Genomic DNA, 18,022 nt, shown 5'->3' with positions numbered 1-18,022 from the left:
GACCGATAATCAAAACTTGGTTCGCCCATCCAGAAAGAGAAAGTCTATTGTATATACTTTAAGAATGCAAAATAATTTAAATATCTGGAAAAAAACAAACTAATTGTATAACCAACAAGGCTGAAAGTACAATACACTTAACAGGGGAAATCACCACCATCATCAACATCATCATCATCAACATCATCATCATCATCATCATCGACATCATCATCATCAACATCATCATCATCATCATCATCGACATCATCATCATCATTATCGACATCATCATCGACATCACCATCATCATCATCATCGACATCACCATCATCATCATCATCATCGACATCATCATCATCGACATCATCATCATCATCATCATCAATATACAATGTTGGAACCTCCGTAGCTGTGTAATTTGGATGTCCCCGCCTCACAATGTAATATATCATCTCAAACTGTAATATGAACTCAGGCTATAAATATAATACGTCAACGCCACATAACAACCTCGATTATATGCCGAAACAGATTACTTTAAGTGTAAAAGGCAAATTAGCGGTATATCTTATATGAATGGACCACTGAAAATCAGTATTCGCGAAAGGGAAAGCATGTCCTGCCCTGTGAGTGGCACATTATTAATTCTGTATGATGTACGAGATGTGCAGACTTCTATACAGGGTTGCGGTAAACAGAGACTATTCACAGACATGCAATTCCATTAATGAATCAGTGCTACTACCAGTACTAATAAAGAATTGTGTATATATTTATAACATGGCATGTCTTTATATGCAAATACTTTACCTAAATAAAGTACAAGTTTACTTTTCTACAGTATCTTATATACTATTTCTTAATATAAGTACATAAAGTACAGGATTACTTTTCTACTTTTCTTGGATCACTCCATTCTAATACCTAGGCAACATAGGGTAGACCAGTCGGTGCCTTCCGCCATGACCTATGTTGTTTTAAAGTGTGTGACATATGGCGCGTGTAACTTAACGGAGGATCCAGCACCATCGGTGACACTCGTTACATACATGCAAAGGCAAGACAACTGTTCACCCGAAAAAAACATTTAGTACAAGTCAAAATAGGGAATTGCATCAGACATCAATTTTGTCAGTGATGCGAATTGTTTTAGAAATGTCCTCCACGTGTCTAAACAAAAAACTTTTGCAAGCTTTGCTAAGGCTTTGAACGTTGTAACTCTGATGATACAACATTTGACCAAGAGTTGAATGCCGTCCTTTGAAATATTCGTAGAAAGAGTATGTCAATAATTATAACAACTGTTTTGTGTAAATTGTTAACTATAATTATTAGAAATCTCAATGGTAGAGGTACTGATTCACGCATTAGCATACGTTTGATAGGGGCAATCATATATGTGATTTATTCAAATATACACTTGGTATATTATGAGAATCAGTTTTGTGTCATGGACAGATAAACATGTCCCTATCAATAGTATGCTCTTGGTGTATTCAAGAAAGCAGTGGTCTTTTTTCTTGATAGACAATAAAGGTATATGGATGGAGTAGACAGCGTTTCAAATAAAAGTGACAAAACCCTTTCCATTCTCATAAGAATATCTGTGAAAGTCCATTGTACGATTCCGACTACATCATGAACATTTGTCCGTGAATCACTATAAAATAGTGATGACACAAGGTGTTTGCAAAGAGGTGACGTTTAAGAACGCATGTTACTAACGTTTAGATTTGAGACAGAATAAACACAGAAAATAGTACAGAAAACGAGGGGGGGGGGGGGGGGGGGATAGAATACACTGTGGGGAAACGTTTCCGAGGGACCACGTTCCCCATCGTCCAGAAATACGTGTATTGATAAGTTGGAGGACATCTTTTACGCTGCGCAACCCGGGGCACGGCCAACTTATCAGATACACCAGGAGAGTAACTTGAATAATAACTATTTTTTTCAGGCATTTGCAGAACTTAATTAGAATTAAATATTGTCAACATATACTAGCTTTGATCTGTTTAAACAAAGGAATGGAATCCAATAGAATTATGTCTTATGACTGACGCAACTCAGGGCTTGAGTTTCTGGTGTAAAATAGTCATGACCTGATCTATGTTATATTCACTGGATATATAAATATTATATACATTGGGTATGAAGAAACAATCACCAAGAAATATAGCGCACGTCTAAAAATAACTATGTCCTAATAGAACCTGGTAATAACATTTTTTTTTAGCAAGAATATTTCGTGTTTCTTGTAAAACCAAATATTTTTTTTATGTTTAAATATTTTGGTGAACTTTCTTTTTTCTTCTGTCCATCGTTAATGCGTTTGTATCCCCGTTTCCTAGAATAAAGGATTGGGTAACGAATTCTACAGAGTTAACGGACATTCGTTGTATATTTGAACATAAAAATTAATGAACATAATTCTGTCGTCTACGGGAAGAGAATAGAGTTATAGAATAGTTATTTTTAAACACGAATTTCTCACCTGGTCGGAATATATGAAGAATAACCAATAATTAGAACGTTTTGATGAATAGATTAATTCAAGAATACATTATATAAATTATTACTTTAACTAATACTTTTTCCAATATGATCTACATAAACGATCTTTTTGCCTATTATACATCTTGAACTGAACGAACAGAAAATATTTAAGTACAAATTCTGAAAAGCGTGACCTGGGACTGTAATGTCAACATGGTCTAGTAGCGATAGACAGATGATAACGCAAGGCCACGCGCTACACTCGTGGAGTTGAAAGAGGAAATATAATACGCATAATTATTACATCACGTGACATTCGACTAAGCCTAACTTATGACGCGTTCAACTTAACGCCGTTTGTCCTTGAGAGAAATATTTCAAATTTATTTTTCAAAATAGTCTAGTTGAAAGTGGGATATTTGTAGCTCGCCATAGTCGCACGGACTGAGCGATTGAATTAGGCAAGGAGCTTGACTCACCCGTGTATTATGTCGTCCATCTAACAACGCTGTTTCCAGTGACACTCGAGGCAAATCATTGATACATTTCCTCAGCACTTCTTCAGCCGTTATTTTGAATCGGAGACACAAATGTGTTTACTACTTGTACTAAATGAACTTTACAGACCTTATTTCTAGCCAATCGAATGTAGGGGTGGGTTTTGGCACGAGGTCTCCGCGAATCATCAGAAGCCTGTATATATGCAAAATTCACTCTTACACGACGCACCCTTTTTTTCGTCAATGGAACGAAATATCACATGGTCTTTGTAAAATTGCTTCTTTTGTCCGTGGATTACATAAAGGGAGTGCTATGAAAAATGTTCCTCGTGAATACAGTCTGCATTATCAGTCAATGGGATGGTCGGGCTGTGTGATAAAAGCGTTCATCTCCCTGAAGCTGATAATTAAGGTTATGACTTTGTCGGAAGTAGTTTGCCTCTTAGAATGTTTTATGCACATACATTTACAGTTCATATAATGGACGTTGCATGAACAGTTGGAGACGACAAGTTCATAAACGGTTATTGTTTGCTTTGTTAGGAGAAAAAGACATTCACATACTTTCGTCATTCAAGGATTGCAGATGGACTTTTGTAGGAGCAAAGTAGACATGGTTAAGAGGTAATATTACATGGCAGCGGACACAACATCGTCTGTGGCACTTTGGTACCGACGGGACTCTGGCTCCAGCAGTAACGTCTTCAGGAACAGTTACTGTCAGAGTGGAGATGACGCAATACTATAATTGAAGTTGTACAATATTACTACCTGTGTCAATGACAGTAACAGTTGACAGCAGCAAGAAGTTGTGCAAAACAACAGTGGTGACGTAGTCGTGAAAAGTATATTAGATGTAGTAATAGTAGTAATCACACTGCAAGTAATAGATGTAGTTTAAGAAGCAGTTGTCACACTGATAGTTGTACCTGCAGTAACAGAGGCAGTTGTCACACTGATAGTTGTACCTGCAGTAACAGAGGCAGTTGTCACACTGATAGTTGTACCTGCAGTAATAGAGGCATTGTCACACTGATAGTTGTACCTGCAGTAACAGAGGCATTGTCACACTGATAGTTGTACCTGCAGTAATAGAGGCAGTTGTCACACTGATAGTTGTACCTGCAGTAACAGAGGCAGTTGTCACACTGATAGTTGTACCTGCAGTAACAGAGGCATTGTCACACTGATAGTTGTACCTGCAGTAATAGAGGCAGTTGTCACACTGGTAGTTGTACCTGCAGTAACAGAGGCAGTTGTCACACTGATAGTTGTACCTGCAGTAATAGAGGCAGTTGTCACACTGGTAGTTGTACCTGCAGTAATAGAGGCAGTTGTCACAATGATAGTTGTACCTGCAGTAATAGAGGCAGTTGTCACAATGATAGTTGTACCTGCAGTAACAGAGGCAGTTGTCACACTGATAGTTGTACCTGCAGTTATAGAGGCATTGTCACACTGATAGTTGTACCTGCAGTAATAGAGGCAGTTGTCACACTGATAGTTGTACCTGCAGTAATAGAGGCAGTTGTCACACTGATAGTTGTACCTGCAGTAATAGAGGCAGTTGTCACACTGATAGTTGTACCTGAAGTAACAGAGGCATTGTCACACTGATAGTTGTACCTGCAGTAATAGAGGCAGTTGTCACACTGATAGTTGTACCTGCAGTAATAGAGGCAGTTGTCACAATGATAGGTGTACCTGCAGTAACAGAGGCATTGTCACACTGATAGTTGTACCTGCAGTAATAGAGGCAGTTGTCACAATGGTAGTTGTACCTGCAGTAATAGATGCAGTTGTCACACTGATAGTTGTACCTGAAGTAAGAGAGGCAGTTGTCACACTGATAGTTGTATCTGCAGTAATAGAGGCAGTTGTCACACTGATAGGTGTACCTGCAGTAATAGAGGCAGTTGTCACACTGATAGTTGTACCTGAAGTAACAGAGGCATTGTCACACTGATAGTTGTACCTGCAGTAATAGAGGCAGTTGTCACACTGATAGTTGTACCTGCAGTAATAGAGGCAGTTGTCACAATGATAGGTGTACCTGCAGTAACAGAGGCATTGTCACACTGATAGTTGTACCTGCAGTAATAGAGGCAGTTGTCACAATGGTAGTTGTACCTGCAGTAATAGAGGCAGTTGTCACACTGATAGTTGTATCTGCAGTAACAGAGGCATTGTCACACTGATACTTGTACCTGCAGTAATAGAGGCAGTTGTCACACTGATAGGTGTACCTGCAGTAACAGAGGCAGTTGTCACACTGATAGTTGTACCTGCAGTAATAGAGGCAGTTGTCACAATGATAGGTGTACCTGCAGTAACAGAGGCATTGTCACACCGATAGTTGTACCTGCAGTTATAGAGGCAGTGGTCACACTGATAGTTGTACCTGCAGTAATAGAGGCAGTTGTCACACTGGTAGTTGTACCTGCAGTAACAGAGGCAGTTGTCACACTGATAGTTGTACCTGCAGTAATAGAGGCAGTTGTCACACTGGTAGTTGTACCTGCAGTAATAGAGGCAGTTGTCACACTGATAGTTGTACCTGCAGTAATAGAGGCAGTTGTCACAATGATAGTTGTACCTGCAGTAACAGAGGCAGTTGTCACACTGATAGTTGTACCTGCAGTAATAGAGGCAGTTGTCACAATGATAGTTGTACCTGCAATAACAGAGGCATTGTCACACTGATAGTTGTACCTGCAGTTATAGAGGCAGTGGTCACACTGATAGTTGTACCTACAGTAAAAGAGGCAGTTGTCACACTGATAGTTGTACCTGCAGTAATAGAGGCAGTTGTCACACTGATAGTTGTACCTGCAGTAATAGAGGCAGTTGTCACACTGATAGTTGTACCTGCAGTAATAGAGGCAGTTGTCACAATGATAGTTGTACCTGCAGTAATAGAGGCAGTTGTCACACTGATAGTTGTACCTGCAGTAATAGAGGCAGTTGTCACACTGATAGTTGTACCTACAGTAAAAGAGGCAGTTGTCACACTGATAGTTGTACCTGCAGTAATAGAGGCAGTTGTCACACTGATAGTTGTACCTGCAGTAATAGAGGCAGTTGTCACACTGATAGTTGTACCTGCAGTAATAGAGGCAGTTGTCACAATGATAGTTGTACCTGCAGTAATAGAGGCAGTTGTCACACTGATAGTTGTACCTGCAGTAATAGAGGCAGTTGTCACACTGATAGTTGTACCTACAGTAAAAGAGGCAGTTGTCACACTGATAGTTGTACCTGCAGTAATAGAGGCAGTTGTCACACTGATAGTTGTACCTGCAGTAATAGAGGCAGTTGTCACACTGATAGTTGTACCTGCAGTAATAGAGGCAGTTGTCACAATGATAGTTGTACCTGCAGTAATAGAGGCAGTTGTCACAATGATAGGTGTACCTGCAGTAACAGAGGCATTGTCACACTGATAGTTGTACCTGCAGTAATAGAGGCAGTTGTCACAATGGTAGTTGTACCTGCAGTAATAGATGCAGTTGTCACACTGATAGTTGTACCTGCAGTAATAGAGGCAGTTGTCACACTGATAGTTGTACCTGAAGTAACAGAGGCAGTTGTCACACTGATAGTTGTATCTGCAGTAATAGAGGCAGTTGTCACACTGATAGGTGTACCTGCAGTAATAGAGGCAGTTGTCACACTGATAGTTGTACCTGAAGTAACAGAGGCATTGTCACACTGATAGTTGTACCTGCAGTAATAGAGGCAGTTGTCACACTGATAGTTGTACCTGCAGTAATAGAGGCAGTTGTCACAATGATAGGTGTACCTGCAGTAACAGAGGCATTGTCACACTGATAGTTGTACCTGCAGTAATAGAGGCAGTTGTCACAATGGTAGTTGTACCTGCAGTAATAGATGCAGTTGTCACACTGATAGTTGTACCTGCAGTAACAGAGGCATTGTCACACTGATACTTGTACCTGCAGTAATAGAGGCAGTTGTCACACTGATAGGTGTACCTGCAGTAACAGAGGCAGTTGTCACACTGATAGTTGTACCTGCAGTAATAGAGGCAGTTGTCACAATGATAGGTGTACCTGCAGTAACAGAGGCATTGTCACACCGATAGTTGTACCTGCAGTTATAGAGGCAGTGGTCACACTGATAGTTGTACCTGCAGTAATAGAGGCAGTTGTCACACTGATAGTTGTACCTGCAGTAATAGAGGCAGTTGTCACACTGATAGGTGTACCTGCAGTAACAGAGGCATTGTCACACTGATACTTGTACCTGCAGTAATAGAGGCAGTTGTCACACTGATAGTTGTACCTGCAGTAATAGAGGCAGTTGTCACAATGATAGTTGTACCTGCAGTAAATGAGGCATTGTCACACTGATAGTTGTACCTGCAGTTATAGAGGCAGTGGTCACACTGATAGTTGTACCTGCAGTAATAGAGGCAGTTGTCACACTGATAGTTGTACCTGCAGTAATAGAGGCAGTTGTCACACTGATAGTTGTACCTGAAGTAATAGAGGCAGTTGTCACAATGATAGTTGTACCTGCAGTAATAGAGGCAGTTGTCACACTGATAGTTGTACCTGCAGTAATAGAGGCAGTTGTCACACTGATAGTTGTACCTGCAGTAATAGAGGCAGTTGTCACACTGATAGTTGTACCTGCAGTAATAGAGGCAGTTGTCACACTGGTAGGTGTACCTGCAGCACTAGAGGCAGTTGTCACACTGGTAGGTGTACCTGCAGTAATAGAGGCAGTTGTCACACTGATAGTTGTATAGTAGTAGTATCTGAAGCAATAAAGGTGGTTGTGACTGAGAGTAGCAGCTGCAGTAATGGAGGTTTTGTCCTGAGTAGTTCATTGATGACAACCCTACATGAAACATGCAGTGACGCCCTGTTAATACAGAACACTGCCTTACGTTGCATTATTGTTCAGAACATTTACCTCTATAAAGTACATCACAACATACTTATTCTTTGTTAATACTCTATTGAGTAACATAAATATTAGCTGTAATAAACGAAAGTAGCAGATGGCTAAAAGTAGTAATTAAACCGAGGAGCGAAAGAAACTATACCTCTCAATTGATTTTTTCTTTTTCGTGTTTCATTTTCAATTAAAAATTTCCAAAACATGACCTGTCAGCACTTAAAGAATACTTTACATGTTTTTATTTTTGCAAACCATAAATTAATTTGATTTGAACTTTTTAAAATTAAATCATAAATTTACTTGCCTACTTAATCGGGAGTCTCACGGACGCGGAAGAAATACGGTATACAAAGGACAGAACCAATACAGGGGGATGCCTTGTCTCTCCATTATTGTTCTCTATTTACATTAACGACCTGGCGGCCAATGTAAAAAGCATGAACTGTGGTGTTGACGTAAATGATTTAAATATTGGTATTATACAATGGCCCATAAGGGACATAGAGTCTGTTTTTCAATATTTTGATGTTTCACTTACTTCTATCGTAACCTTTTGCAAATTAACACAATTTGTCATACAAATATGTGATAAATCATGTATAAAAACAACCGAAAACATAGAAAATGTACTTTCAAGTAGCTATTGAGTCGCTGAAATGTGAAGCGAAAATGTCAAAAACTAAAATGGAAATGTCAAAACCCAAAACGAAAATGTCAAAAACAAAAGCGAAAATGTCAAAAACTAAAATGAAACCACAGAAAACTATTTCCACCGCGGTGGAAATATTATCACTGCGGTAGAAATAGTTTTCACCTCGGTGGAAATATTATCACCGCGGTGGAAATAGTTTTATGTATTTTCATTTTATTTTCTGACATTTTCGCTTTTGTTTTTGACATTTTCTTTTTAGTTTTTGATATTTTCGTTTTCGTTTTTTGACATTTTCATTTTAGTTTTTGACATTTTCGTTTCACTTTTCAGCGATTCAATATCTTCTTTACACATGATTTATCACATATTTGTAAGACAAATCGTGTTAATTTGCAAATGGTAACGATAAAAGTAAGTGAAATATCAAAATATGGATATATATATCCCTTATGGGCCACCGTAGTATTATGTTATATGCTGATGATATTTTATTATTGGCGCCCACCGAGGATAAACTGCAAAATATGTTAAACGTGGTCAATGAATGGTGTCAAAAGTGGAGACTTACAGTTAATCCTACAAAAACTAAGATTGTTCATTTTAGGCCTACCAACACAAATTGCTCCACAACCAACTTTTCCATTGGTGAAAAACGTTTGAAGTGTAGTGACAATTATAAATATCTTGGTTTGTGGCTCAACGAACACATGAACTTTAAGTTCACAATGATTGAACTGGCTAATTCGGGAAGTCGAGCTTTTGCCGTTTTATGTACAAAATGTTTTGATGTCGGTGGTTTTATTAATGCAATTTATACTAAATTGTATGAATCCTTGGTTCAACCTATTATGCAATATGGTGCTTCCATCTGGGGTTGTTTAAACATAAAATGTTAAACACTCTGCAAAACAAAGCATGTAATTTTTTTCCTGGCCTTAGACGTAATGCCTCAATTGTTGCCACCAGGGGAGATATGGGTTGGAAATCATGTGTCACAAAGCAACGCATAGAAGTATTTCGTTTATTGTTCCGCCTTAACAGTATGGAAATTACAAGATTGCCCCGTGTAATTCATGCTTGGTCAAGCAAAGAGGGCGCTCATGGGAAAAGAAAGTTTACAAGCCAGCTAGAAACTTAAACGTTGTCGAATTGATCGATGTCCATTCGATGACACGTGGTCAGTTCACTCTCATTAGGTAAACATATTCTAAATGGATTCAACTGCTTGGTTTTCAGAGCTGTGGAATGATGCTAATAACCCTAATGGTAATACGCTGAGGACCTATAGATTGCTTAAGAAGGATCTAGCGCCTGAGCCCTATGTCTTATTATATCCATAGAAACACCGGAAAATATTTGGCACTTTTACGCAGTGGCAGCCTCCCCATTAACATTGAAAAAATGAGGTACAGTCGTCCCCCTGTCCCCCTCTAGGATAGAACTTGCCCTTTTTGCTTTAACTCAGTAGAGACTGAGGTCCACTTTTTAATTGATTGTAACATGTATGATGATTTACGTTATGATGTAATGAACGCTATGTGTGAATGTTTGCCAAATTTCTTAAACTTATCTTCAACCGAGAAATGTATTACATCACTCAGATGTGAACATGGGTGTTATACTCTTTGTAAGTTCATTGATCAAATGTCCCAAAGGCGCTTGACACTCATCTAAGTCTGTGTGTGCTTTTCTACATGTATGTTATTATTCTTGCGACTAGAAGTATTTCTGCTTCTGATCAATATCATACTTGTAATGTTTATGTTGAGTGTTGGTGAGGATAAATGCACCCCTGTGTGGGACAAAGAATGTTTCTTCAGTCAGACAGAGAGGTGGATAAAGCAAGCTATACCCCATGACACAGTATGTTTCTTCAGACAGACAGAGAGGTGGATAAAGCAAGCTATACCCCATGACACAGTATGTTTCTTCAGTCAGACAGAGAGGTGGATATAGCAAGCTATACCCCATGACACAGTATGTTTCTTCAGTCAGACAAAAAGGTGGATATAGCAGGCTATACCCCACGTCACAGTATGTTTCTTCAGACGAACAGAAAGGTGGATACAGCAGGCTATACCCCAGGTCACAGTATGTTTCTTCAGTCAGACAGAGAGGTGGATACAGCAAGCTATACCCCAAGACACAGTATGTTTCTTCAGTCAGACAGAAAGGTGGATAAAGCAAGCTATACCCCATGACAAAGTATGTTACTTCAGTCAGACAGAAAGGTGGATAAAGCAAGCTATACCCCATGACACAGTATGTTTCTTCAGTCAGACAAAAAGGTGGATATAGCAGGTTATACCCCACGTCACAGTATGTTTCTTCAGACGAACAGAAAGGTGGATACAGCAGGCTATACCCCAGGTCACAGTATGTTTCTTCAGTCAGACAGAGAGGTGGATACAGCAAGCTATACCCCAAGACACAGTATGTTTCTTCAGTCAGACAGAAAGGTGGATAAAGCAAGCTATACCCCATGACACAGTATGTTTCTTCAGACGAACAGAAAGGTGGATACAGCAGGCTATACCCCACGTCAGAGTATGTTTCTTCAGTCTGACAGAGAGATGGATACAGCAGGCTATACCCGACGACACAGTATGTTTCTTCAGTGAGACAAAAAGGTGGATATAGTAAGCTATACCCCACGTCACAGTATGTTTCTTCAGTCTGACAGAGAGATGGATACAGCAGGCTATACCCGACGACACAGTATGTTTCTTCAGTCAGACAGAAAGGTGGACAAAGCAAGCTATACCCCATGACAAAGTATGTTTCTTCAGTCAGACAGAAAGGTGGATAAAGCAAGCTATACCCCATGACACAGTATGTTTCTTCAGTCAGACAGTAAGGTGGATAAAGCAAGCTATACCCCATGACACAGTATGTTTCTTCAGTCAGACAAAAAGGTGGATATAGCAGGTTATACCCAATGACACAGTATGTTTCTTCAGACAGACAAAGAGATGGATATGGCAAGCTATACCCCACGACACAGTATGTTTCTTCAGTCAGACAGAAAGGTGGATAAAGCAAGCTATACCCCATGACACAGTATGTTTCTTCAGTCAGACAGAAAGGTGGACAAAGCAAGCTATACCCCATGACAAAGTATGTTTCTTCAGTCAGACAGAAAGGTGGATAAAGCAAGCTATACCCCATGACACAGTATGTTTCTTCAGTCAGACAAAAAGGTGGATATAGCAGGTTATACCCCACGTCACAGTATGTTTCTTCAGACGAACAGAAAGGTGGATACAGCAGGCTATACCCCAGGTCACAGTATGTTTCTTCAGTCAGACAGAAAGGTGGATACAGCAGGCTATACCCCACGTCACAGTATGTTTCTTCAGTCAGACAGAGAGGTGGATACAGCAAGCTATACCCCAAGACACAGTATGTTTCTTCAGTCAGACAGAAAGGTGGACAAAGCAAGCTATACCCCATGACAAAGTATGTTACTTCAGTCAGACAGAAAGGTGGATAAAGCAAGCTATACCCCATGACACAGAATGTTTCTTCAGTCAGACAGAAAGGTGGATAAAGCAAGCTATACCCCATGACACAGTATGTTTCTTCAGACGAACAGAAAGGTGGATACAGCAGGCTATACCCCACGTCAGAGTATGTTTCTTCAGTCTGACAGAGAGATGGATACAGCAGGCTATACCCGACGACACAGTATGTTTCTTCAGTGAGACAAAAAGGTGGATATAGCAAGCTATACCCCACGACAAAGTATGTTTCTTCAGTCAGACAGAGAGATGGATACAGCAGGCTATACCCGACGACACAGTATGTTTCTTCAGTCAGACAGAGAGGTGGATATAGTAAGCTATACCCCATGACACAGTATGTTTCTTCAGTCAGACAGAAAGGTGGATAAAGCAAGCTATACCCCATGACACAGTATGTTTCTTCAGTCAGACAGAGAGGTGGATAAAGCAAACTATACCCAATGACACAGTATGTGTCTTCAGTCAGACAGAGAGGTGAATATAGCAAACTATACCCCATGACACAGTATGTTTCTTCAGTCAGACAGAAAGGTGGATAAAGCAAGCTATACCCCAAGACACAGTATGTTTCTTCAGTCAGACAGATAGGTGGATAAAGCAAGCTATACCCCATGACACAGAATGTTTCTTCAATCAGACAGAAAGGTGGATAAAGCAGGCTATACCCCATGACACAGTATGTTTCTTCAGACGAACAGAAAGGTGGATACAGCAGGCTATACCCCACGTCACAGTATGTTTCTTCAGTCTGACAGAGAGATGGATACAGCAGGCTATACCCGACGACACAGTATGTTTCTTCAGTCAGACAAAAAGGTGGATATAGCAAGCTATACCCCATGACACAGTATGTTTCTTCAGTCAGACAGAAAGGTGGAAATAGCAGGCTATACCCCATGACACAGTATGTTTCTTCAGTCAGACAGAGAGGTGGATATAGCAGGCTATACCCCATGACACAGTATGTTTCTACAGTCAGACAGACAGAGAGGTGGATTTAGCAACATATTTATTCCAAGATACATTAGTCTGTTTCGTCAGTCAGACAGAGAGGTGGATATAGCAAGCTATACCCCATGACACAATATGTTTCTACAGTCAGACAGACAGAGAGGTGGATTTAGCAACATATTTATTCCAAGATACATTAGTCTGTTTCTTCAGTCAGACAGAGAGGTGGATATAGCAACATATATATTCGAAGACACATTAGTGTGTTTCTTCAGTCAGACAGAGAGGTTAATATAACAATTAGGTGTTACAAAGGGGAGGATTTAGCAAGGTATCCTCTATAACAATTTAGTGTGTTTCTTGGATGTTACAAAGGGGAGGATTTAGCAAGGTATTCTCTATAACAGTTTAGTGCGTTTCTTTGGTGTTACAAAGGGGAGGATATAGCAAGGTATTCTCTATAACAGTTGAGTGTGTTTCTTTGGTGTAGCAAGGGTCGGATATAGCAAGGGATACTCAATGGTAGCTCAGTGTGTTTCTTGGATGTAACAAAGGGGAGGATATAGCAAGGTATTCTCTATAACAGTTTAGTGTGTTTCTTTGATGTAGCAAAGGGTGGATATAGCAAGGTATTCTCTATAACAGTTTAGTGTGTTTCTTGGGTGTTACAAAGGTGAGGATTTAGCAAGGTATTCTCTATAACAGTTTATTGTGTTTCTTGGGTGTTACAAAGGGGAGGATATAGCAAGGTATTCTCTATAACAGTTTAGTGTGTTTCTTGGGTGTAACAAAGGGGAGGATTTAGCAAGATATTCACTATAACAGTTTAGTGTGTTTTTTGGGTGCTACAAAGGGGAGGATTTAGGAAGGTATTCTCTATAACAGTTTAGTGTGTTTCTTGGGTGTTACAAAGGGGAGGATTTAGGAAGGTATTCTCTATAACAGTTTAGTGTGTTTCTTGGGTGTTACAAAGGGGAGGATATAGGAAGGTATTATCTATAACAGTTTAGTGTGTTCCTTGGATGTAACAAAGGGGAGGATATAGCAAGGTATTCTCTATAACAGCTTAGTGTGTTTCTTTGATGTAGCAAAGGGTGGATATAGCAAGGTATTCTCTATAACAGTTTAGTGTGTTTCTTGGGTGTTACAAAGGGGAGGATTTAGCAAGGTATTCTCTATAACAGTTTAGTGTGTTTCTTTGATGTAGCACGGGGATGGATATAGCAAGGTATTCTCTATAACAGATTAGTGTGTTTCTCGGGTGTTACTAAGGGGAGGATATAGCAACGCATTCTCTATAACAGATTAGTGTGTTTCTTGGGTGTAACAAAAGGGAGGATTTATGAAGGTATTCTCTATAACAGTTTAGTGTGTTTCTTTGGTGTAGCAAGGGGTGGATAAAGCAAGGTATTCTCTATAACAGTTTAGTGTGTTTCTTGGGTGTAGCAAGGGGTGGATAAAGCAAGGTATTCTCTATAACAGTTTATTGTGTTTCTTGGGGGTAACAAAGGGGAGGATTTAGCAAGGTATTCTCTATAACAGTTTAGTATGTTTCTTGGGTGTTACGAAGGGGAAGATTTAGCAAGGGATACTCAATGGTAGTTTAGTGTGTTTCTTGGGTGTTACTAAGGGGAGGATATAGCAAGGTATTCTCTATAACACTTTAGTGTGTTTCTTGGGTGTTACAAAGGGGAGGATATAGGAAGGTATTATCTATAACAGTTTAGTATGTTTCTTGGGTGTAACAGAAGGGTGGATAAAGCAAGGTATTCTCTATAACAGTTTAGTAGGTTGCTTGGGTGTAACACAGGGGTGGATATAGCAAGGTATTCTCTATAACAGTTTAGTATGTTTCTTGGGTGTTACAGAGGGGAGGATTTAACAAGGTATTCTTTTTAACAGTTTAGTGTGTATCTTTGGTGTAGCAAGGGGTGGATATAGCAAGGTATTCTCTTTAACAGTTTAGTGTGTATCTTTGGTGTAGCAAGGGGTGGATATAGCAAGGGATACTCAATGGTAGTTTAGTGTGTTTCTTGGGTGTTACAAAGGGGAGGATATAGGAAGGTATTATCTATAACAGTTTAGTATGTTTCTTGGGTGTAACAGATGGGTGGATAAAGCAAGGTATTATCTATAACAGTTTAGTATGTTTCTTAGGTGTAACAGAGGGGTGGATAAAGCAAGGTATTCTCTATAACAGTTTAGTATGTTTTTTGGGTGTAACAAAGGGGAGGATATAGAAAGGTATTATCTATAACAGTTTAGTATGTTTCTTGGGTGTAACAGAGGGGTGGATAAAGCAAGGTATTCTCTATAACAGTTTAGTAGGTTGCTTGGGTGTAACAAAGGGGAGGATTTAGCAAGGTATTCTTTTTAACAGTTTAGTGTGTATCTTTGGTGTAGCAAGGGGTGGATATAGCAAGGTATTCTTTATAACAGTTTAGTGTGTATCTTTGGTGTAGCAAGGGGTGGATATAGCAAGGGATACTCAATGGTAGTTTAGTGTGTTTCTTTGGTGTTACAAAGGGGAGGATATAGGAAGGTATTATCTATAACAGTTTAGTATGTTTCTTGGGTGTAACAGAGGGGTGGATAAAGCAAGGTATTATCTATAACAGTTTAGTATGTTTTTTGGGTGTAACAGAGGGGTGGATTAAGCAAGTCAGAAAATAGACGAGGTTATTTTTCCAGTCAGACAAGTACGGAGTATTTCTCGTCGCTGAATTCTGAACCAATGGGTATTCAGGATAATCTTGGTTAGGTGGAGGACATAGTGACATGTAAAGAACTGACAATTGATTAGAATCCCCAATCACCAGATTCCAACTTTTTGAAAGCATCAGTGCCAAGAAACATAGTACATCAGCTGGCCTTGGCGACATCTATTGTAGCCACACATGGTTTGAGTGCTAAAATGGATAAAATGTTATAATCCATGTACAGTAATGTAAAGGCTTGTGTTCGTTCAAACAACAGAGTATCTGGTATATTTGTTGCTACATGGGTGTGAGGCAAGGGTGTATGCTTTGTCCCTTTTTGTTTCAGTTTTTTAATAAACGAATTGGTTACTGAAATGGAACAAAATTGTCGTTTTGGTGTTAAGTTAAATCCGGAATTTATTTATATTTTTCTACTTCTATTTGCGGAAGACCTTATTGTGTTTGGCAATACTGTCAACAACGTACACATGAAGTTGAGTATCTTGCATGATGACTGTTGTAAAGGGGAAATGCCAGTCGATCTATCGAAAACAAAAATAGTTGTTTTTCAAAAATAGGGGAGGTTTATCACGTTATGAAAAAAAATGGTTTTATGATGGAAATGCGTATGAAGTAGTTACTGGATACAGTTATCTTGGCTTGTATTTTAGCAATAGATTACTGAGGTCAAATTCTTAAATAATATTGAAATTAAGGCAAGAAAGGTGTTCATGGTCCTGTTAATTAGTATACATTCCTTAAAACCATACTCGCCTCACTTTTACTTCAAATGTTTTGAAACAAAAATAACACCAATACTTTTATACGGGGCAGAAATTTGGGGGCTCAGTGACATAGAACCGAGTCTGGCAGATGTTCTATTCAGTCGCTCGCTGTTTTGAAATGTGTCAAATATTAGCTGTCTCTTTATAAGATGCAAGAATCTAGCTTACCCCCCAAAAATGTTACAACAAGTTGCGGTTGTACGATGAACAAGGCCACGTAAATTGGGTAACGAAACTTAAAGCTGTTATTTTCAGATTAGGATTTGGTGATGACTGGTATTTTCAAACATGTGGTAATAAAACCGCATTTTTAAATATGTTAAGACAGCGGTTAAAACTTTTTTTTCAGGTTTGGCATAGTGATCTATGCAAAAGCCACTAAATTGTTTCTTATGCACAATTTAAAACATCCATTTCATGTGAGAACTATTTGAGTGGTATAATTGTAAATACATTCAGGACCACATTGACTTGTTGTCGGCTCGGGCAAAGTATTTACATCCTTCCAAATATTCTGAAGTTTAATACACTTCTGTCATCGCAAGACCCCATTATCAATATGAGTACAGAAAAGTACTTGTTTTATGCCAATGCTGTAAGAACACAAATACTCCAACTCTGATGATACGCAATTATGTTACAGCTGCTTTTTTAAAAAAAACCAAAGGTATGTATTGTATTTTATACTGTTTGCACCTAAATTGTATTGCGTTTGTACAAAAAGGCCCGTGGCCTACAGGTACTGAATAAAGTGAAGACTAATTATTCGTAATGGAATATATTCTTCCTTCAACTGCGCGCGTTTTCTCAGGAACAACAAAAAGTAGAGCCATGGAACTTGTGTGAGTGCACTGACCCTTCATATTCCAGCAACCTCTCAACAACCACAACCTGGTCGTTATTTACACGGGTTTTTTTATGGGTCAAAACTGACGATTTTGATAAATCTTGGTACAAGGGTGTATCTAGGGACACTATACAATATGACTTTATTAACGTTATTATCTTGCTTCCATGGAGACGGAGAGGGCATCTGCAGAGCTGATTAATCCATATTCAGAAATTTCGTATTTAGATACAATGTATTTCAGGACAACCGAATAGGTTTTCTTACCATCATGGCAATATAACTGAGGCATCTGATTGGTCGAAATTTAGTTGTTCGATTTCGTTAAAAGGGATATTTAGGTATATTTTTGCACACAAAGCATATTTTATTACAGTACCAACGGAATGGAGTCCTCTGATTGGTCAAAATTTAGATAGCTAACCCTATTTAAGACTATTTTACCATACTAATAAGTGTTCTTTATGAAACTAGGTGTGGATGATCAGCACAACATACAGTAATATAACCTCATTCAGAAATCCAAGATGGTCTCGCAGTCGCCATTTTGTAATTTGCAAGTCTCAAACATCTAAATGAGTAAATATCTATATATGAAGTCCTTTTGAAAACCCTCGTGAATATCATTCCATTAGATTATTAGTCCATTGTACCCCC

At 39.1% G+C, this 18,022-nt stretch overlaps 1 protein-coding gene across 2 annotated transcripts in view; it reads right to left on the bottom strand.

Annotated features, from left to right (window-relative positions):
• LOC124147809 (kelch-like protein 9) overlaps nucleotides 1–18,022 on the bottom strand; it is an 86,009-nt gene that overhangs the window by 53,200 nt on the left and 14,787 nt on the right. Inside the window, exon 1 of one of the 2 annotated variants that reach the window (XM_046518593.2) lies at nucleotides 2,958–3,054. The exons of the other annotated variant lie outside the window; for it this stretch is intronic. Coding sequence (XP_046374549.1) covers nucleotides 2,958–2,977 — 20 coding nt within the window. The 5' untranslated portion in view covers nucleotides 2,978–3,054. Of the gene's footprint in view, nucleotides 1–2,957; nucleotides 3,055–18,022 lie in introns of those variants that run through there. 2 annotated transcript variants of the gene reach the window in all.

This window comes from Haliotis rufescens, unplaced genomic scaffold (genome assembly GCF_023055435.1).
Source record: "Haliotis rufescens isolate VD_foot unplaced genomic scaffold, xgHalRufe1.0.p SCAF_9, whole genome shotgun sequence".
Taxonomy (NCBI): domain Eukaryota; kingdom Metazoa; phylum Mollusca; class Gastropoda; order Lepetellida; family Haliotidae; genus Haliotis; species Haliotis rufescens.
This window is presented reverse-complemented; position numbering and strand designations above follow the sequence as displayed.